The following is a 21,949-nucleotide window of genomic DNA, read 5'->3' as shown; positions in this document are numbered from 1 at the left end:
TGCCTCCTTACACATCCACTCTCCCACCATTATTTTTCAGCTGAGCCATACTTTTTTTTTTTTTTTTACCATTTTGCTCTTTCTCCTGTTCTAATATTACTTTTTCTAATGTATGTACATAAGGAAATAGAATTTAAGCTAGTTTTATTTAAAATGTGGTAAAGGCAGGAGCGCCTGGGTGCCTCAGTGGGTGAAGCGTCTGCTTTTGGCTGAGGTCATGATCTCAGGGTCCTGGGATCCAGCCCCAAAGGGGCTCCCAGCTCAGTGGGGAATCTGCTTCTCCCTCTCCCTCTGACCCTCCCCCTGCTCCTGCTCTCTCTTTCTCTTACACTCTCTCTCGCAAAAATAAATAAATAAAATCTTAGAAAATAATAAAATAAAGTGTGGTAAAGGCAAAATAAATGATTTTCCTTATAAATTTGACAATACTTTTTTGAAATTTTTAGAATTTAAGTTCTTAGAAGGCAAATCTAGCAGCTAAAACAGTGCTGTTTAATAAATGCTTTTATTTAAAGTTATAATTCCTTTATTTTGACAATGTTGTCAAGTTGTTATATGTATATTTATATACACAGACATTCATGCCCTTGATTTTGGTTTTCAACTTGAAGAGAGTTACCTCTTTTGGTTCTTTTACTTCTCTTTTATCTTTCTTCTGAATATTTTCACTTTCTGGTCTTCAAACTGAGAACATTCTCCTTTTTTTCCATTTCCTGAATAATTTCAATCACATTGCTATGAAGAGGCTATCTGCAATGTCTAGCTCCTACTTTTCTTTATCCTTGATCTCTTAGCCAAATCCAATTTCTCACAGTACCTTTTTCATGCTGGAAGTGATAGAATTATTTTTTTCTTTTATCTCCAAACCCTCCAGGAATTCCATCATTATTAGTTGAAATATAATCACTTCCTCTCTCCTCCTCATTCCCATTCTCTCTTCCCCAGCGCCTCCTCTTTCATAATATTGTCTGGATTTTCTTATTTCTATTTCTTGAATTCTTCCATTCATACCAGATTTTTTTTTTTCATATCAGATCAGTTTTTTCTCTGTAATCTGTACATGTTGCCATTGCCAAAATCTTCCTTGATACTTTACCTCCACTATCAAAACCCTCTGTCAGGTTGCTAATTGATATTATATAATGCTGCATTTGTGACCCCTGTTCTTATTTTTTATTGATTCTTACATTTACTCTCTTACCCTTTCCTTTCAGCTGAGCCAAATTTCTCTTTATATCTCTATTCTACCGCCTAATCTTCTAATTTACCTCCCTCAATGCTCATAATAACTTCCTATCACACATCTGCCAACCTACCTATATTCTCATTCAAAGCTTGCTTGTAATCTTAACTCCTTTTAAGTGAGTAAAGAAAGGAAAATAGCCAAAATCCTACTTTGTAATTGGTTAAATTTTTTCTCAAATCTGTATGCTAAAGAAAAATACCTTATAAAACAACACCAACACTCAACCAATCAAAGCTTCCAGAAAAGGAAGGCAGTTTTATATATTTCAGTCATCTCATTGAAATTTTGCTCCTGTTGTGCCCAGCAACATGTTGAAAGTTAGGGGGGATACAAACCCAGAAGTAGAAGACATGATTATTGTCCTCTGAGAGCTAATATTCTAGGTAAGGAGACAATACATGAAGCGTTTAGAAGGTAGCTATAATAACTAGCCTAATAATCAAAATGCTAGCTTGTATTGTACAGACTTTAAGTGTTCAAAGTAATCAGGGAAAAGAGAAAGCATTATTACTTGGGGTTGCTAGTAAAGATTTTATGTGGGAAGTGGGTCTTGAGGAAAATGTAGAATTTGGATTCGCGGACTGAGCTAGAAGACTTGCATTAACATGCATAGGTAAAAAGAGAATTGCTTAGCAAAGACTCTAACAGAGGAATTAGTTGATTGTTAAAGCAGCAAACTTTATTCTAGGGAGGAGTAGGAAATATAATCAGATAATTACATTGGAACTAATTGATCAAAAGCCTTGAATTCAAATTGAGGAATTAAAAATTGTTAAAAAGAAAATCCCCTTCCTATACATTTTAGTTAATCAACGTTTTATCTTGTTTAAATATCCAAGATTTGTTAACATTGAGTGCTTTATTATATGGTAAACAATGTTCTAATTTTTATATGTAATAATAGCTCATTTCATCTTTATAACAACCCTTTGTGGTAGGTTCTATTTTCACCCGCTTGTTTTACAAATGAAGATGAAGAAAAAATAAGTACAACTGGTTCAATTTGGCACTAGTGACAAGAACCAGTATTCAAATCTAGTAGATCTCTGGTACCAGAATCTACATTCTTATCTGCTATATACACAACCTTATAAAGGATATATATAATTACTGTAAATATATAGTGAGATTTGGACAATTGAACCTGACTTATTTTTTATTGAACGATAATTTTCTCAAGCACTACTCATGTTGGAGCACAGTAATCTCTTCACCCTGAATATATTTTTTCTTTAAGAAAATCTTTATAAGGAAACTTTGGGCTAGAAATTTTAAAAACGATTAATCCATTGGTTGTTTTTCAGATGAAGTGATATTGGTTTTATGTTTTGTAAAATCTTTATTTCAATGTTCTCTTTATTACAACAGGGCTTCTGGTTGGGACTCTTGATTCAGTTTTAGACTCTACTGCTAAAGTTGCTCCGTTTCGCATCCTACACCAGACACCAGATTCTCAAGTTTACCTGTCAATTGCATGTGGTGAGTGTGATTTTTAAAATGTATAATCCAGGGGCGCCTGGGTGGCTCATTCATTAGGCATCTGCCTTCGGCTCAGGTCATGGTCCCAGGGTCCTGGGATTGAGCCCCACATTGGGCTCTCTGCTCAGCGGGAGGCCTGCTTCTCCCTCTCCCACTCCCCCTGCTTGTGTTCCTCTCTCGCTGTGTCTCTCTCTGTCAAATGGATAGGTGAAATCTTTAATAAATAAATAAATAAAATAAAATGTATAATCCATTCTATAGTGGTTTGCCATTAGGGTATTCATTCAGATAATGTTTTCCTACTAGGAATTACAAACTTTAAACACTTTTTAAACCTTAAAAATATTTAAAAACATATTTAAAGGGTGTGTTAGTCCCTACATTTTTCTTTACTAATCATTTCAGTTTTTTTCCTTTGGATTAATTGGGCAAGGAAGATACTTCGATGTGGAAGATTTATTGCTCAGTTTGAGTGAAATAAAGGTTTATTAGTGGAAGGCAAATATAACATTTAAATAGATGAAGTTTGAGTTGGAGATACGGTTTCTGAGACATTTTGACTTGTCTTTTTAAATGCTTTATTTTTTAAATACAATTTATTTGGATAAAACCATTGGGACCACCAGTATTGCAGTAGGACCTGGGTAGGGACCGGAAGTGCTTGGCAGGGCAGCAGCAACCTTACTCCTTTTATATAGTGTGCACCCTTGTGCAGATGCATTTAAATCTTACACTGTGGTGAAGGGATGATTTTTACAATGCTGCAGTAGAACTGGATTACTAAGCTGTGTTCTTGTCTGATATAGAAAATAAATGTTTGCATTATTTCCACATAGGGGAGAAATGTATAATCCAAACAAATAAGAATACTAAGAAATTGAATATTTACTTTATTTATACTCCCTAGTTTTGATTTAGAAAGGAGTTAAACATGTAACTCTACATTGAGAGAATAGCAAGGCATCTAATTGTTTAGGGAAGAAGGATTACAGATTATTACAATTTTTTAAAAAATCCGTTGGCGTGAAGGACCTGAAACATGTGTTCCAGCAAATTTTGAGCAAACTTTGGTCAGCACTACGGCTATATGATTCCTTTCTTCAACTTACATCTGCTTCACCCAACTGCTGAGAAGATGAGAACTCCTCACACTTCATCTGTAATAACTCAGGTTAGGGGAATCAAGCCCAAAACTAAAGATCGTCCCCTAAGAAAGTATAAGCCTGAAAAATTGAAACATTTTTAGTTACACACCTACTTTCTCACAAAAGGCATTATATCCTTGAAATAAGAAGAGATGTCTTACTGGTAATGCTACATATTCATTCATGCTGAGGTAGTTCAGATGCCTCCACATATATATATATACATTGTAGATAGAAAATGAATTAGGATATTCTTCCTGATAAAACAACTCAAAATTTTAAAAAAAACCACAATGACAGTTTACTTCTTTTATGATGCCATTATAATGTTCTAAATTAAAAACCCGGATTTCTGGCCTTTTTAATGTTGAAAGACTGCCTTTTTCTCTTTCTTTCATCTCCCCCTCTCTTAAGTAGAGAGATACACTTAAAAAAAAAAAGCGTGTGAATTCCTGGATAGTTCATATGTGTGAACATACAGCATACCATGAATTTTTAAAGATATGTGGCTTATCTTTTGCATCTCCCTATACTTTTACTTTAGCATTGCCAGTGAGTGTTTTCTCTTGGCTCTCTTAAATTGAATGCCATCTAAACTAAATGAAGAAAACATTATACCTGCTGATGTTATGAGACATTTGTAGCCTCAACTCTAAATCTGGTTGGTAGAAATTATTTAGGGAAAAATATCCATTCTACTTTAAAGAGGGGGGATTATTATGTAACTTATTCTCCCAAATTAACATGATGCAGAAATACAATAATTACCAACTTGAAGCTTCCTTATACCTAAAGGACCAAAATAAAGGCTTAAAATTTTCCCATGGCTTTTATTTGTGATTCATTAAAGAAAGTTATTACACTTGGTATTGTGACTTTAGTAACATGAATACAGTTTTTAACTGGATTGTAAGAAATAGGCAGTTTTGCAATTTCAGTTAATATATCACTTGCATGTATCATAAAACATACTAAGGAGCCAAGATGTGTCTTTTGAATGATATTTTTATAATCCACAATGCTGGGGAGGTCTTAAAGGTAAAGATCTTAAAGATCTTTTATAACCCATAATGCTGGGGAGATCTTAAAGACTTTAAGATCTTAAAGATCTTAAGTTCTTCAAGCCAGAGCAACCCAGAGCTAACTGTAATATTTGACCCTCAACAAGCTACCTAACACTGATCCAGCAGGTCACATGGATTTACTTGCTACAGGGTTTCTAACCTCTTTGCTGAAACTTCTTTAGGTTAACAAGGCCTTTTAATGAAAAGGGTGACTGAGCAAAGGCTTCACCTTCTAAGATAAGTAGAGTTGCCACAGTTGAAATCCACATTTATACAGTGTGCATAGTATTGTCATGTGCATGCTGTTTGCAGTCACACAGATTATAGGGACAGTACTGACTGTATTACTTGAAGACCACGGATTAAATTATATATTTATGTTCTGGCACTCTGTATATTCTCTTTAAAAATATTGGTTGCTGTAGGCACCAGTTACTGGCATCTTGTTTTCAGAATTTTATATCTTTTGTCATGAGTTGTATTTACTTTTTCCCCCTTTCATTAAATATTTTAGTCTTTCATTTATAATAAAAAATAGTATTTATCCCTACATATACAGATGAAGTAGAGAATAAGTGTAATTAATATTTTTATTCTTTTATGATCATCATTTCTGAAAATGAGCGAATATAATTTTATTTCTTTTTAAACTAAGCTTGTAAATATCAAGAGCAGTTTTGTTGTGGAGTTTCCCTTGAGTCTTTTATTCTCTTTCATTATTAATCAGGAGCCAGTAGAGAAGAAATAACCAAACATTGGGATTGGTTGGAACAAAATATCATGAAGACCTTATCTGTGTTTGATTCAAATGAAGATATTACTAATTTTGTACAAGGAAAGATAAGAGTAAGTGATGGATTTATTTTGTAGATGGAATACTATATCTTTGACCCTCTTATTTTAGGATCAAAGGCCATGTGGGAAGGTCATTGTTTTACTGACACCTTTCAGGATTGGCAGAAGTACACATATGAATGTCAGAATCAGTGCTAAAGAAAATTATAAAGTCAATGATTAGTTTTTGGTGCCCTTGTGAGTGCTCTTAGGGATATTTTCATTTCAGTATTTCATGAGTTTGGAATTTGGATGAATCCTTCACGCAATCAAAAAAAATATTTAGCAACTTCAATCCTGGGTTTTGGCACCAAAAAACCCCAAAAAAACAAACAAAAATATTTAGCACCTATATTTGTGGTAGCTCCTTGTGAGGCATTAGAAAAAGCCTTATTACGAAATTAAATTAAATTTGCTCACCTCTGTCCTAAGAGAAGCATTTATGTACACACATTTATACATATATGTAGCTTGTAGATATATACAGTTGTATTCAGTGAACTGTTTAAATATATAAAATGTATTTTTATTAGTAGGTAATAATTGATTGTCAAAAAATATTTTTTCTCCTTTAGGGATTGATTGCTGAAGAGGGAAAACATTCTTTTGCAAAAGAAGATGATCCTGAGAAATTTCGAGAAGCCCTTTTGAAATTTGAAAAATGTTTTGGTTTACCAGAGCAGGAGAAGTTAGTGACATATTACTCATGCAGTTATTGGAAAGGACGGGTTCCTTGTCAGGGATGGCTCTATCTTAGCACCAATTTTCTGAGCTTCTATTCTTTTTTGTTGGGATCAGAAAGTAAGTGGCTTCTGTTACTTACCATGACTTTGAACTTGCTGACTGACCTGTCAACTCTGTGGGGTTGTTAGGTTGTATATAAAGCAATAGGATTGATATTAAGAGTAATTAAACTGTACATTAAAAAGTTCACTTCATCTAGAGAAAGAATCCTTAACATAGGAGCCATTGAAAGTATATATAGAATGCCTTGTATATTGTGGGAAGTGAGTGAATATTAAATGATGATGGTGACCTGGCATATAGCTCCTTTCTTTGTCTTGTTCTAAACTATGGACTCTGCAATTCATGTTTTAATCCTTGTTTTAGAAATACAGTATAAACATAGTAGCCATAGTATCTAATGGCCCGCATTTATAAAGAAGAATCAAACAGTAATGTTCAGAGCACACATATAGCTTTTACATCAGTGATTATGCAATTATGTAAAGTAATAGATTTAAATATAAAAGCAGAATAATTTTTTAAAAATTCTTTAAAATTTTATCTGTTCCTAGAATCACCAATTATTGTATGTTCATGGTTATGCTTCAAAACTTTTAACTAATCTTGAAATCTAAAGTATTTTAGTTGTTCATAGCATTTTTCAAGTGGTTAACTATTGTTTTAAAAGACCTGATTGATAAACGTTAAATCAGTATTGAGAAATTTAATCAAATCTGCTTATCATTCTTATTTGCAGTAAAACTCATTATATCCTGGGATGCAGTCTCAAAACTTGAAAAGACTTCAAATGTTATACTAACAGAGAGTATTCATGTGTGTTCCCAAGGGGAGAATCACTACTTTTCAATGTTTTTGCATATTAATGAAACATACCTTCTTATGGAACAGCTGGCAAACTATGCCATAAAGAGACTTTTTGATAAGGAAACATTTGCTAATGACCCAATCCTTGATGATCCTCTACAAATCACCAAGAGGTATTCAAAGCTTAATTAATACTTTTTAAAATACTGTTTTACCAAAGAACAGTAACATTGATTATCATTAAAAGTTAACTGTTCTGTGTTATATGATAATTTTTCTTTGGAATTAATCATTGATGTGTGGGTATTTTTTAGTTTATTCATATGCATTTCACAAATAGTATTCCCTCCATTAAGTTTAATCCTAAGAAGTATAGAAGTTAAGTTTGAAAATTACTTATTGAGATCCCAGTAGGATTTGCCCTGGAGTGCTTTTAGAAATATAGAGATTTTTATATGCCTGCTTAGTCTACATTTCTCTATGAGTAGTCTGAACAGTTTCAGGTATGATATTGTAAAATGTAGTGTTTATTTTTAAATATAATTTATAGACAGCATCATTTTTTTAAAGATTTTATTTATGTATTTGGGGGGGAGGGGCAGGAAGAGGGACAAGCAGGCTCCGTACTGAGCCCGGAGCCCGACTTGGGGCTCAGTCTCACAACCCTGAGATCATGAGCTAAGCTGAAATCAAGAGTCAACCACTTAACCAACTGAGCCACCCAGGGCCCCCTAGACAGCATAATTTTTTATGAAGAGGCAAGTTAGTGGAGCCAGTGGAGCATGGGCTTTATAAGGAGAGTACAACCCTTGGACAAGTCATTCTCTCTCAGGACCTTAGTATCCTCATGTATCATTTCTACCTCAGGGAGCACTTGTGAGGAATGAACAATATAACATGTGAAAGCACTTTGTAAAATATGGAAACACTAGATAAATGTTAATCATTATTAATGCCTACATGAGAATTATCTCTGATAGCTGTTTGCTTCTCTATTTGGTTTGCTGAAACTGACCAGAGCCCTTTCATACTGCTCAACACTCAGAACAGTTGACTGAAATAAGCATGCCAAAGGAGAGGGAAAGAAGAGAGGATCTAGAAATAGCTAGTGAATGCAGCTTCTGGCAAGGAGCATGAGGGTATAGACTGTATGGGAAACTGTGAGAGGAACCTAAGCTGCAGTCCTATGGATAGACCAGAGCAAGTGACCTAGAGGGTTGTGTGATTATTACATAGCCCTAACTGGATATGGTTGTTCCATTTGCCTATTTCTAACCATTTCTAAAATCTGTGTACATAAGGACTTCTTTGTGAGTGTGTCTGCTTTTCTGGAAAATAGATCAGCAAGGTGAATTTTTTATAGGTCCCAGTGTGCATGATTTATAAATAGAACTCTATAAGGATTAGGAATTCAGTTTATGTTATATTATAGTTGAGCATTTGTTTTTGTAGTTTGTTCCTTGATTGGCCACCATAAACATAAACTTTTTAGCCATTTTATTTCCCTTAGAATATCCTCTAAAAAGCCATCTATCAAGGGTGCCTGGGTGGCTCAGTTGGTTAAGCGACTGCCTTCAGCTCAGGTCATGATCTCAGGGTCCTGGGATCGAGCCCCGCATCGGGCTCCCTGCTCGGCAGGAAGCCTGCTTCTCCCTTTCCCACTCCCCCTGCTTGTGTTCCCTCTCTCGCTGTCTCTCTTTCTGTCAAATAAATAAGGTCTTTAAAAAAAAAAAAAAGCCATCTATCAATGAGTTATTCATTACCAAGTCTGTATTTAAATGATATAGGAAATCTATTTTTGTCTATGTGTATTTTTAAGAGAGCCTATTGAAAATCATAGATATCTAAATCCTTTTTTCTAGTAAGTTAAAAAGAACAATAGATTATTTAGACTTAGCCTCCAAATGACTTTTTTCTAAAATTGAGTATCTTTATTGCTTCGGCTTATTGTTTTTACAAATATGTATTACTTCTATAATTTAAACAGTATAGAAGCACATTAGCAATAGTTAGTTTCAGTGTATATCCTTCCAGGCTTTTTAATGCATTAATTAAAAAGTATTTGCAAAAAACATGATTGGGACTAAACATTACATATTATTCCATAGTCTGCTTTTTTCCCCCCTTAAAATAATATATCATGGACATCTTTTCATTTATATAAATAGACCTCATCTTTTAAAATAATAATAACCCACCAAGTTATAATTTAAGTGAGGTAAAATTAATGTGGTTTTCTGTTCATCAGAATTATTTTGAAAGACATGATGAAATGCCACATATTCAAATAGTATATGCTGGAAGGATGAATTTGGTTTTAACTCTGTTGGCTTTGAGTTAGAACTTGCATAATTTACTTACTACCCCAGATGGCATTGCTGCTTAACACAAGTGTTTACTGCCTCTAGAAAAATTGTACTATTTTAAGCAATTGTTTTTTATTCATATATTTATATATCAGTTAACAAGTCATCTTTATTTCTTGACACCTATCCTGTGCCCAATACTGTGCAAGCAGTGTTGTTTTATTTTGCCTCTAGTATGGATTTTTTTAAATGTTCATTTAAGTGTTTGTTTCACTTAATTTTAATATTATCTTGTATGTACTGTTCTTCTTGCCCAAATTTTGATCCCATAAATTTTCATTTTTAATTTTTCTCTTTTTTATTTTTCATTTTTATTTTGTTTGAACTGGGTGACTTGATTTTCTGATAACTACATATAAAAATTGTTTGCCAATATTGGTGTTAGCCATATTCGCATATTATGAATATGTAATAATATAATAATAATCTTCCAGCAAATCACTCCTTAACAGATGGTTTAAAGTCCTACATCATCTCTAACTTCTGTGCATTATAATTTAGTAATAAAACAAAATTGGAATAGGGAACAAAGAAAATGAATTTGTTATGAATCCGTGTGTTTCTTCCATTACATAATTTGTTGAAGAACATAGCATGTAATATTTAATCTTTCTGCTTTAGAGTACATTTAGATTAGTCAATATGGGCATGTGTGTACTTTAGAAGTCATTATTTGAGCCCTCTTTGTTCTTTTCTACAGAGGTCTGGAAAATCGAGCCCACAGTGAGCAGTTCAATGCTTTTTTTAGGCTCCCCAAAGAAGAGACTTTGAAAGAAGTACATGAATGTTTCTTATGGGTACCATTCAGCCACTTGAACACTCATGGAAAAATGTGCATCTCAGAAAACTATATCTGCTTTGCTAGCCAGGATGGCAATCTATGTTGTGTAATCATTCCATTACGAGAGGTAATACAAATTTGGTTACATATCAATTTTAGTTTGAAAATGCTATCATTCACAGAATAAAATATTTAATTCTGTAAATTATTGAAAACTCTATATGCACCACCCTTTTAGTAATTTTTAAGAATTTTTTTTTTTTTTTTTTGAGAGAAAGAGAGAACACATACGAGCAAGTTGGGGGCAAGGAAGGAGGGGCAGAGGGAGAGAGAGAATCCCAAGCAGGGCTCGATCTCACAACCCCGAGATCATGACCTGAGCCAAAATCAAGAGTCAAACACTTAACCGACTGAGCCACCCAGGTGCCCCAATAATCATTTTTTAAGTTCAGTAGTATTCTTCAGGATAAGAGTACTAGGATAAGAGCATTATAGCTCTCATTAAAAGTGAAAATAGAAAAAAATTAAAAATTTACAAACCAGATAAGGTTCAGGATGACTCAAGATGGAGCATGATCGCCCAGACATTTATGACATGAATACCAAGACTTAGACTATTATATTTGATACACACAGTCAAAAAGAATATAATTGATAGCTTTTATGTAAGTTAGAAATAAATTATCAGCATTGTAGCCCTGAATTTTTACATTTATATTGTCATTTTTTTTTTAAAGATTTATTTATTTATTTGAGAGAGCGAGAATGAGAGAGAGTACATGAGAGGGGGGAGGGTCAGAGGGAGAAGCAGACTCCCCGCCGAGCAGGGAGCCCAATGCGGGACTCGATCCCGGGACTCCAGGATCATGACCTGAGCCGAAGGCAGTTGCTTTAACCAACTGAGCCACCCAGGCGCCCTATATTGTCATTTTTTAAGGCTACATGTTAATTAAACCTTTTTCTTGAGAAGTGAAATAACTTGCACTGAGTTTACTTGTGTCAGTGGTGCAACTAGTACCCAAAGTCTATTTCTTAATAAGTCATACCATGGACCAAAGCTTTAGCCACAAAAGATTAAGCTAAACATATTTTGCCTGAAAGCGTCAGCAACAAGGGAGAATGGGATTCATTTATGTTTTCACCCCCCAGGTCTTAGCTATAGATAAGACAAATGATTCCAGCAAATCTGTCATCATTAGCATCAAAGGAAAAACAGCTTTTCGCTTCAGTGAAGTTAAAGACTTTGAGCAGCTGGTGGCAAAACTCAGACTCAAGTATGGGGCAGCTTCAACTCAGTATCACGATGTTAGCACAGAGGTAATTATACAGCAATCAAATCATTTTTTTAAAAAAGTTTGTTTCATGTGCTCCATTCTTTCAAAAGGAACTCATAGTACTTTTTCTATTCATGCTTAGGTTTATTTTTTTTATTTTTATTTATTTATTTATTTATTTTAAAGATTTTATGTATTTATTTGAGACAGAGAGAATGAGAGAGAGCACATGAGAGGGGGGAGGGTCAGAGGGAGAAGCAGACTCCCTGCCGAGCAGGGAGCCCGATGCGGGACTCGATCCAGGGACTCCAGGATCATGACCTGAGCCGAAGGCAGTCGCTTAACCAACTGAGCCACCCAGGCGCCCAGGTTTATTTTTTTTAAAGACTAAAACCAAAGAAATTACATTCTCTAAGTCACATTATAAAGCAGAAGTGAGAATTAAGAATTTTATTCTTTTTTAGGAACTCGTATTTTAAAAATTATTATCATTTGATCTTTCTTGACTGTATCTGCAGTATCTCAGATATACACATCTTGTACTTTCATGTGACATGACTTTTAATAACTCAAACTATATTTGAGAATTTAATAAGGCCTTAAAAAAAGGACTCTCCTCTGACTGCTGTAGAGAGACAGCAATTTTAAACCAGTCTAAATATCTCTTATTTAATATCGAGTAGTCCAGCCTTACTTACATAATACAGCCCAGAGCAAAATAGTGGCAAAGCTATTTACTAGTAAAATATTAGAGAAGGCAAATATTCTTGGCGAAGGGTGCTTAAGAGACTGATTTTGATATTTAGTGTGTCCTTTATGTAAATGTAGATACTTTCAATTCAAATTAATTTTCATTTTCAATGCTTAGGAAATTCATGTTTTAATAGATTGATAAAACTTATCACATTATAACTATTGTATTTTAATTAAAAATTCAAAGAAAAAGTCAACATTGGCTTTATTGGCTATATTATTTGGATAGGATTATAGCAGCTTTTACCTCTCCAGAGTAGAGACTAAAAATATTATGCTAAGTCAATTATAATGCAGTATTGGTAAGACTAGCTTTTTCTTCAAGACTAGAAAAACATAATGAAAACATGTAATTAAAAGATACATATATCTCTGTTCCAGACCCAGAATCTTCATGTTAACCATCAAGAATTTTCATGCCCCAACTTCTTAATCTTTCATTCTCTTCAGGTGTGCACCCAGGATATTCCTTAGTTTGATGTTGAGGACACAGGTAAAACCTGATCAGTCCTGGTAGTTTCTCTTGCAGTGCTTCCATATTCTTGCTTATATCACTTTTTTTCCTGTCCTACTCCATTTCAGATTCATTCTCTCTGTTAAATTTAATGCTCTGCTTCTCTTTCTTTCTCCTTCAATTTATCTGTGTCTCTTAAACCCGAAAAACTGGAATTTTCCCCCCAAAATTCTCAGGTGCCTCTAGTAGTTGGGTATGATCAGTTGTAAGACAGGATTTTGTCTCAAAATGAGTTTATCATCTTTTCAGATGTATGTCAGAGTTCTAAGGTTTTCTAGTTTCTCTTCCCATTTTTAAAGGTTTTTAGTAAAGGTATATGCAAAATACCAGTTGGTATACTGGTTTGCTAGGGAAATTTTTTTTAAGTGTACCCTTTAATCCCCATTCCCTATTTGCCGCATCTACCACCTACCTCCCCTCTGGTAACCATCAATTTGTTCTGTATTGCCAAGAGTCCATTTCTTGGTTTGTCTCTCTCTTCTTTTTTCCTTTGCTCACTTGTTTTTTTCTTAAATTCCACATTATGAGTGAGATCATACGGTATTTGTCTTTCTCTGGCTGACTTACTTCGCTTCTCATTATACTCTCTAGCTCTATCCATGTTGTTGCAAATGGCAAGGTTTCATTCGTTTTTATGGCTGAATAACATATATATATATATATATATAATACCACACCTTCTTTATCCATGTACCTATCCATGGACACTTGGACTGCTTCTATAGTTTGGCTATTGTAAATAATGCTGCAATAAATATAGAGGTGCATGTATCCATTTGAATTAGTGTTTTTGTATTGGTAGGATAGTTCTATTTTTAACTTTTTGAGGAACCTCCATACTGTTTTACAGAGTGGCTGCACCAGTTTGTATTCCCACCAACAGTGCAAGAGGGTTCCTTTTTCTTGCACATCCTCACCAACACCTGTTTTTGGTGTTGTTGATTTTAGCCATTCTGACAGGTGTGAGGTGATATCTCATTGTAGTTTTGATTTGCATTTCCCTGATGAGTGATGTTGAGCATCTTTTCATGTGTTGCTGGCCATCTGGATGTCTTCTTTGGAGAAATGTCTGTTCATGTCTTCTGCCCATTTTTAAGTTGGATTATTTGTTTTGTGGGTATTGAGTTGTTTCAGTTTTTTATATATTTTGGATACTAACCCTTTGTCAGATATGTCATTTGCAACTATCTTCTGCCATTCAGTAGGTTGCCTTTTAGTTTTGTTTATTGTTTCCTTCACTGTGCAGAAACTTTTAATTTTGATGCAGTCCCAATATTTATTTTTGCTTTTGTTTCCCTTGCCTTAGGAGACATATCTATAAAAATGTTGCTACAGCTGATGTGAGAGATATTACTGCCTATGCTCTCTTCGATGATTTTTTATGGTTTCAGGTCTTACATTTAGATCTTTAATCCATTTTAAGTTTATTTTTGTGTATGGTGTAAGAAAGTGGTCCAGTTTCACTCTTTTGCATGTGGCCGTCCAGTTTTCCCAACACCATTTGTTGAAGAGACTGTCTTTTTCTCATTGGATATTCATTCCTCCTTTGTCAAAGATTAATTGACCATATAATTGTGGGTTTATTTCTGGGTTTTCTGTTCTATTCTATTGATCTGTGTGTCTATACCAGTACAATGCTGTTTTAATTACTACCGCTTTGTAATATAACTTGGAATCTAGAATTATGATACCTCCAATTTTGTTTTTCCTTTTCAAGATTGCTTTGGCTATTTAAGTCTTTTGTGGTTCCATGCACATTTTAGGATTATTTGTTCTAGTTCTGTGAAAAATGCTGTTGGAATTTTGATAGGGATTGCATTAAATGTGTAGATTGCTTTGGGTAATAAAGACATTTTCACAATATTTGTTCTTCCAACCCATGAGCATGGAATGTCTTTCCAGTTTTTTGTGTTATCTTGAATTTCTTTCATCTGTGTTTTATAGTTTTCAGAGTACAGGTCTTTCACCTTTTTGGTTAAGTTTATTCCTACTTTATTGTTTTTGTTGCAATTGTAAATGGGATTGTGTTCTTAATTTGACTTTCTGCTGCTTCATTGTTAGTGTATAGGAATGAAGCAGATTTCTGCACATTGATTTTGTATTCTGCAACTTTACTGAATTCATTTATCAGTTCTAGTAGTTTTTTGGTAGAGTCTTCAGGGTTTTCTGTATACAAAATCATTTTATCAGCAGAGACAGTTTTACTTCTTCCTTTCCTATTTGGATGGATTTTATTTCTTTATCTTGACTGATGGCTCTAGCTAGGACTTGTAGTACTATGTTGAATGGGAGTGGTGAGAGTAGGCAGCCTCATCTTGTTCCTGATCTCAGAGGAAAAGCTTTCAACCTTTTACCTTGGAGTATGATGTTAGCTGTGGGCTTGTCATATATGGCCTTTATTATGTTGAGGTATGTTTCTTTTATACCCACTTTGTTGAGAGTTTTTATCATGAAAGGATATTGAATTTTGTCAAATGTTTTTTCTACATCTATGGGTATGATCAGATTATTTTTATCCTTTATTCTATTCATGTGGTATATCACATTTATTGATTTGTATATGTTAAACCATCTTTGCCTCCCAGGGATAAGTCCCACTTGATCATGGTGTATGATCCTTGTAATGTGCTGTTGAGTTTGATCTGCTAGTATGTTGTTGAGAATTTTTGCATCTGTATTCATTGGGATTTTGGCTTGTAATTTCTTGTAGTGTTCTTATTTGGCTTTAGTATCAGGGGCATGCTGGCCCTGAAAAATTAGTTTGGGAGTGTTCCCATCCCCTTCACTTTTTTGGAAGAATTTGAGAAGAATTGGCATTAATTCTTTAAATGTTTGGTAGAATTCACCCATGAAGCCATCTGGTCCAGGGTTTTTCTCTGGTGGGAGATTTTGGATTACAGATTCAGTATCCTTACATGTTATTAGTAAGTTCAAATTTTCTATTTCTTTATGTTTTGTTGATAGTTCATTTTTTATTGCTGAAAAATATTTCATTATCTGGATATACCACAGTGTTTATACATTCACCTCTTGATACCTTGTTTGCCTTCAGTTTTTGGCAACAATCAATAAAGCTGCTATAAACATTCACATGCGGATATGTATGTGTACACATACATTTTCAACTATTTGGGTATATACCTAGGAGCACAATTCCTGAATCATATAGTAAGGCTATGTTTTGCTTTCTAAGAAACTGCCAAACCATCTTCCAAAGTGGCTGTACCATTTTGCATTTCCGCCAGCAATGAATTAGAGTTCTTGTTCCATATCCTCAGCAGCAAGTACTTGTTTCTGTGAGTGTTACGGATTTTAGTCATTTTAATGGCCAATAGTATCTCGTTGTTTTTTTAATTTGCAATTCCTCAATGATATAATATTGAGCATTTTTATATAATTATTTGTCATCTTTATATCTTCTTTGGTGAGGTCTCTATTCAGATCTTTTGCCCACTTTTTAACTTGGTCTTTTATTTTTTTTAAAACATAATTTCCTTTCATTCTTTTAATATATTTACAATAGCTACTTTACATTCTTAGTTTACAAAATCAACTGGAACTCTCAAAGCCATTTTCTGTTGGTTGCTTTTTTTTAATAGTTCTTGTTTTTATTTTTAAACCTGGCTTTCTCGGATTACCCCCATGAGTCAGTATAAGTTGGTGGTCAGCCAATGATGGGTCAGAAGAGCTCCTTAAATGCCTTGAACCATTAAGTTTTCTACTTTTTACCAAGGGAATCTTTATGTGAAGGTATACCTCAAACTTCAGGCAGTTTATAAATCAGCCTCGGTTTCATTGCTTACCTCCACAAAGTCAGCCAGAATTGAGTGACTGGGGCCTTCCACTGTCCCGTTTCTTTCCTGGGCAGTTTCACATCCCTGTACATGCATACGTCCATCTACATCTCCAAGAATATGTTAGAATCTTTCAAAGTTCCCTGTGTTTATCTGGTTATCTGAATCTTCCTTTTAAATTTTTAGCCAGGCTCTTGTTTGCCCCAAACTGAAATCATAGCTTTAGGCAGCTGTGATGTTATCAGCAGATTACTATGGCCTTCTGTAATGCCCTGGGGATGGGATTTTCTTCATTCAAAGACCTGAGCTCTGAATCAAATCAAATAACACCCTGGGAATGGAGATTTTCTAGGGAGCTGTTAGTTTGGTCAAAATACTGTGTTCTGGGGATGGGGATTTTAGTGATCAACCAAAAGATCCAGTGGCTGTGTTAATGCAGGCTTTCATGGCTGCCATTACCTCTGAGCTTGGGAGGGAGGGGTGATGAGAACAGCCTCAAGTCAAAACTTCACAGAATCTGGTGTTCCTACTACAGTTCATTAGTTTCACTTGTATCGATGCTTTTCAGTTCATCCTGTGCCTTTGGTAAATTTCCAGTGCTCTGAACTGGTATTTTTTAAATCTTTTGCCAGTATTTTGTTGTTTTTGTAGGGGAGTGGGTTCACTGAAGTCCTGAGTATGCTGTTCTAGATGTTGATTTGTTGACGTCTCTAATTTTGATAGAAAAACAATGTCTCTCTGAGACAGCGCTTTAATCTTTATTATGTAGATTGATTGTGGTTTATAAATGACAGATAAAGCATTAGCACTTTTTCTTCTTGCAGAAACTTTTAAGCATACATTTGGGACAATTACATTTTTTTTTTCAGATTCCTATTAGTTCTGATTCTACAGACCCATCTGATAATACTGAAGTACGATCTTTGACATGTCAGAGAGAATGCAGTAAAACTGTGAACACCGAAGCCTTAATGACAGTATTTCACCCTCAGAATTTGGAGACTCTTAATTCCAAAATGGTAGGAAAACAAAATATTTAAATCTGTGGACTGAAACAGTTGATCAAAAATAAAAATCTTAGAGCAGACTAGAAGGTATCACAACTGAAAACTCCTCTTTTGGTGCTTGAAAAGGTTTTCCAGCAGATACTATTGTGTGACTTGTTTCATTCAATTACACAAAAGGGCTGTTAACAAACAAAAGGGCTGTTATCAAGAATTAAGATAAACTATGAAAATTGAACATTGGGTTTTATTTGCATGGATTGTCAATAATCCTAAAATCAAGGTGATTGGGGGAGAATGATGGTTCAAAGCTTTACCTCTGAAGTATAATGCTTTTCCCATTTTTATATGAGTTTAGGTAAGAATTAAAATAGCAAATTAAAGCTGTTATGCTCACATGGATTCGGAAGATTTGTGATGAGTGGTCCAGTGTTTGGCCCCTCTGTCAATACTGATTTTGACTTTCTGTGTTCTTGATTTCCATAGGTATTGTTTCACAGTGAAGAGAGTTTTCAAATTATTTGAAAGAAGTTAATTTCTCACCATGTTTACTTGGTTGATTTTTTGTTACAGTTGAAAGAAAAGATGAAGGAACAGTCATGGGACATCCTATTTGCAGAATGTGGGCGTGGTATTAGCATGTTTCGGACCAAAAAGACTCGAGATCTGGTTGTAAGAGGGATTCCAGAGACCTTAAGAGGAGAGCTCTGGATGCTTTTTTCAGGTATTACATATATTCACTTTATTTTTTTCTTTTTTTTTTAAGATTTTATTTATTTATTTGACAGAGAGAACACAAGCAGGGGGAGCAGCAGAGGGAGAGGGAGAAGCAGGCTCCCCATGGAGCAGGGAGCACAATGCGGGGCTCAATCCCAGGACCCTGGGATCATGACCCAAGCCAAAGGCAGTCGCTTAACCAACTCAGCCACCCAAGTGCCCCCATATATTCACTTTATTAACAGACAGTAGCTATGCCCCTTCTAGAAGTTATGCACTAAGTAAGAATAATTACAAAGATGGCTGGAACAAAGACTTATTCATCATGAGTTCAGATTAGTCAAAGAGAATAAGGTAGTTCCATGTATTTACCTGTATATCCACACATCTATTGTCTGAGCAAATTAGTTTATTAGGCAAGATATGGCTAATTGGAGGTATCTCTATCTCTAGTGTCAAAGGAAAGTTAAGGGATAAAAACAGTTCATGAAAATTCTATTGGATAAAATTGGTATCCTGATGCTATAGATTCTAGTGAAGCCTTTTGTTTGTACTAGGACATTACTTGAATATAAAGCTAAATTTAAAGTAATCCATCTAAAAAAAAAAAAAAAAAAAAAGGGGTGCCTGGGTGGCTCAGTTGGTTAAGCGACTGCCTTCGGCTCAGGTCATGATCCTGGAGTCCCGGGATCGAGTCCCGCATCGGGCTCCCTGCTCAGCTGGGAGTCTGCTTCTCCCTCTGACCCTCCTCCCTCTCATGCTCTCTGTCTTTCATTCTCTCTCTCTCAAATAAATAAATAAAATCTAAAAAAAATAAAAAATAAAAAAAATAAAGTAATCCAAATCTTTATGTATATATGCAAATATATAAATAGGTTTATTACATTCTTCTTCTTTTGTATGTTAATGCAATCATCTGTACAGGTGCTGTTAATGACATGGCTGCTAATCCTGGCTATTATGCTGAAGTGGTTGAGCAGTCCTTAGGGACCTGCAACTTGGCTACTGAAGAAATTGAACGTGATTTGCGTCGCTCCCTGCCTGAACACCCAGCCTTTCAGAGTGACACTGGCATATCTGCTCTGAGGCGGGTACTCACTGCTTATGCATATAGGAATCCCAAAATTGGATACTGCCAGGTATGGCTTCATTATAAACCCATCTCTATGCATGTTCCAAATGGTAAAATCACATTAAATAGAGCTCCATTAATTTGAAAATTATGATAAGAAAGACAGAGGTTGGGCTGAGATTGATATAGGGGGTATTTTTAAGTAGGATGGTAGTGGGAATACTTAAGAGAATTGATATTACTTCATTTTTCTTGTACATTTAACAAATATTTATTGAATTCCTGCTCTATAAAAGATACTGTGCTAAGTGCTTAAGACATGTAAAGATGAATCATATAAGGATCCTGCCCTTGAAAGTATACAGATGAGTAAGTATTAAAACATATTCATTAGCAAATAAAAACGAGTGGGGCAAAGTATTAGAGAAATGTAAAGTTCTATTAAGATTTATAATAGGGATAAATTAATTTCATCTGGAGGAATCAGAAATGGCTTCATGGAAGAGGTAGCATTTGTAGGTCTTGATAATTGGTGAATTTTGGATGTATGGAGATGGAATGAAAGAATGTTCTAGGTAAAGGGATCAGTGTAACAAAACGCAGGGAGGTAAACATGGAATGTATATAGAACCATGTTTTGTTTAGTAGAAATGTAGGGTGAATGAAGCGAAGTAGATAGAGAAAAAAATCAATAAGGTAGTTTGGGATAGGTCAGGAGTTTGAATTTTATTTTGTAGGTAGTGGGGGAATCACTGAAAAAAAAATCCTTTAGGAGCACACTATATTAATTAGGGATGCTAGACTGCTAACACAAATAATCTCAAACAGGTAATAACTTAAACACAATAGAAGCTTCCTCAAAGGAATTAATAGAGAAGAGCAAGTATTTAAGTCAGTAGGCAGCTCTCCTTCATGAGATTATTCAGGGACTTAGGCTGACAGCAGGCCCTGTCATCTTCAAAACATGGCTTCCAAGATGTTCTTTCATTGTCATTACCCTTCACAGGAATCAGGAGAGAGCATGGAGAAACAATCGTGGTAGATTTTATTGGCTTGTAGGCCTAGAACGTGTGTACATCACTTCATCCACATTATGTTGGAGGATCTTGGTCTTATGGCCACACCTATTTATAAAAAAGTCTGCAAAATAGAGTGTGACTGAGCACATATATGTCCAGATACTATGGAAGAAGGGGAGATTGGATTGTGGTGGATAGCTAGTACTCTCAGCCACACATTCCTTTATAATGAGCTGAGCACTCATAATGATTATGTATCAATCCTATCATCTACGCATTAATCTTATCAATAGAGAATTTTTTTGAAAAGCAATTTAAGTGAATGGATCACCTAAATTACAAGTATGTAGTGTATTTTAGGATCTTTGAGAGGTAAAAAAGAAGTGTAAGTGCTTCTTTCCTCAAAGAACTAACACTCACAGAGTCTATGACGTTATCTATATGTAGTCATGTAGTGGCACCTTCAAAATAGGTGGCACTTGCTTTTAACTTCTAAAAGATGAGAGGGGCTCCTGGGTGGCTCAGTCGGTTAGGCATCTGACCCGTGGTTTCAGCTCAGGTCTTGATCTCAAGGTTGTGGTATCAGGCCCAAGTCGGGCTCCAAGCTTAGCACAGGGTCTGCTTGAAATGCTCTCTCTCTCCCTCTCCCCTGCTCACACACACTCTCTCTCTTTCACTCATTCAATAAATAAATAAAACTCTCTAAAAGATGAGAGTAAGGTTAGAAACATGGAGGGCAAGAGGAAAGTTACTCTGAGTTAAGGTAATAATATAAGTAATACCATTCAGGTGAGAATAAGCCTGCCATGGCTAGGTTCATGTTGGAATCAAGAATTAGGTTTGTGTGGGACAAGATCGTGCAGAATCATTCAAGCCTGGGAAAAGTCTGAATTTGCTAAGCAGGTTTTATTGCTTTTGATCAAGAAGCCATGTGAGCCGTACTGACTCATTAGGACTAACTGACTAGCTTGCTTATTTACCTTTCATTCTATCCTCCCTCCCTCCTTTCCTTCCAGCTATTTGATCTATTTTCTTCCTTTTCTTTCTTCCCTCCCTCTCTTTCCTCTTTCCTTTACTTTCCTTTGATCTATCTTGAGATAAACTCGCATACCACAAACTTTATCCTTTAGTGTTTTTAGTATATTCACAATGTCATGTAACCACCATCACTACCTAATTCCAAAACACTTTCATCACCCCCAAAAGAAGCTCCATATCCATTGTTACTTCCCGTTCACCCCACCCCCAACTCTAGGCAATCACTGATCTACTTTTCCACCTCTATAAATTTGCCTATTATGGACATTTTATATAAATGGAATGATACAATATGTGG

The 21,949-nt window shown here is 35.1% G+C and overlaps 1 protein-coding gene across 4 annotated transcripts in view; it reads left to right on the top strand.

The window, feature by feature from the left end:
- TBC1D8B (TBC1 domain family member 8B) overlaps positions 1–21,949 on the top strand; it is a 56,849-nt gene that overhangs the window by 12,601 nt on the left and 22,299 nt on the right. For 3 of the 4 annotated variants that reach the window (XM_081808469.1, XM_081808465.1, XM_081808466.1), the window contains exons 2-10: positions 2,615–2,725; positions 5,662–5,780; positions 6,344–6,569; positions 7,252–7,492; positions 10,386–10,593; positions 11,616–11,783; positions 17,671–17,820; positions 18,379–18,529; positions 19,447–19,661. In XM_081808469.1, the coding sequence (XP_081664595.1) occupies positions 2,615–2,725; positions 5,662–5,780; positions 6,344–6,569; positions 7,252–7,492; positions 10,386–10,593; positions 11,616–11,783; positions 17,671–17,820; positions 18,379–18,529; positions 19,447–19,661 (1,589 nt within the window). The remainder of the gene's footprint in view (positions 1–2,614; positions 2,726–5,661; positions 5,781–6,343; positions 6,570–7,251; positions 7,493–10,385; positions 10,594–11,615; positions 11,784–17,670; positions 17,821–18,378; positions 18,530–19,446; positions 19,662–21,949) is intronic. The other variant, XM_081808468.1, reaches the window with a different exon arrangement.

This window comes from Leptonychotes weddellii, chromosome X (genome assembly GCF_054177405.1).
Source record: "Leptonychotes weddellii isolate Sample4059 chromosome X, ASM5417740v2, whole genome shotgun sequence".
Classification (NCBI taxonomy): domain Eukaryota; kingdom Metazoa; phylum Chordata; class Mammalia; order Carnivora; family Phocidae; genus Leptonychotes; species Leptonychotes weddellii.
The sequence above is the reverse complement of the archived record's forward strand: the minus strand, read 5'-3'. Positions and strand labels throughout refer to the sequence as shown.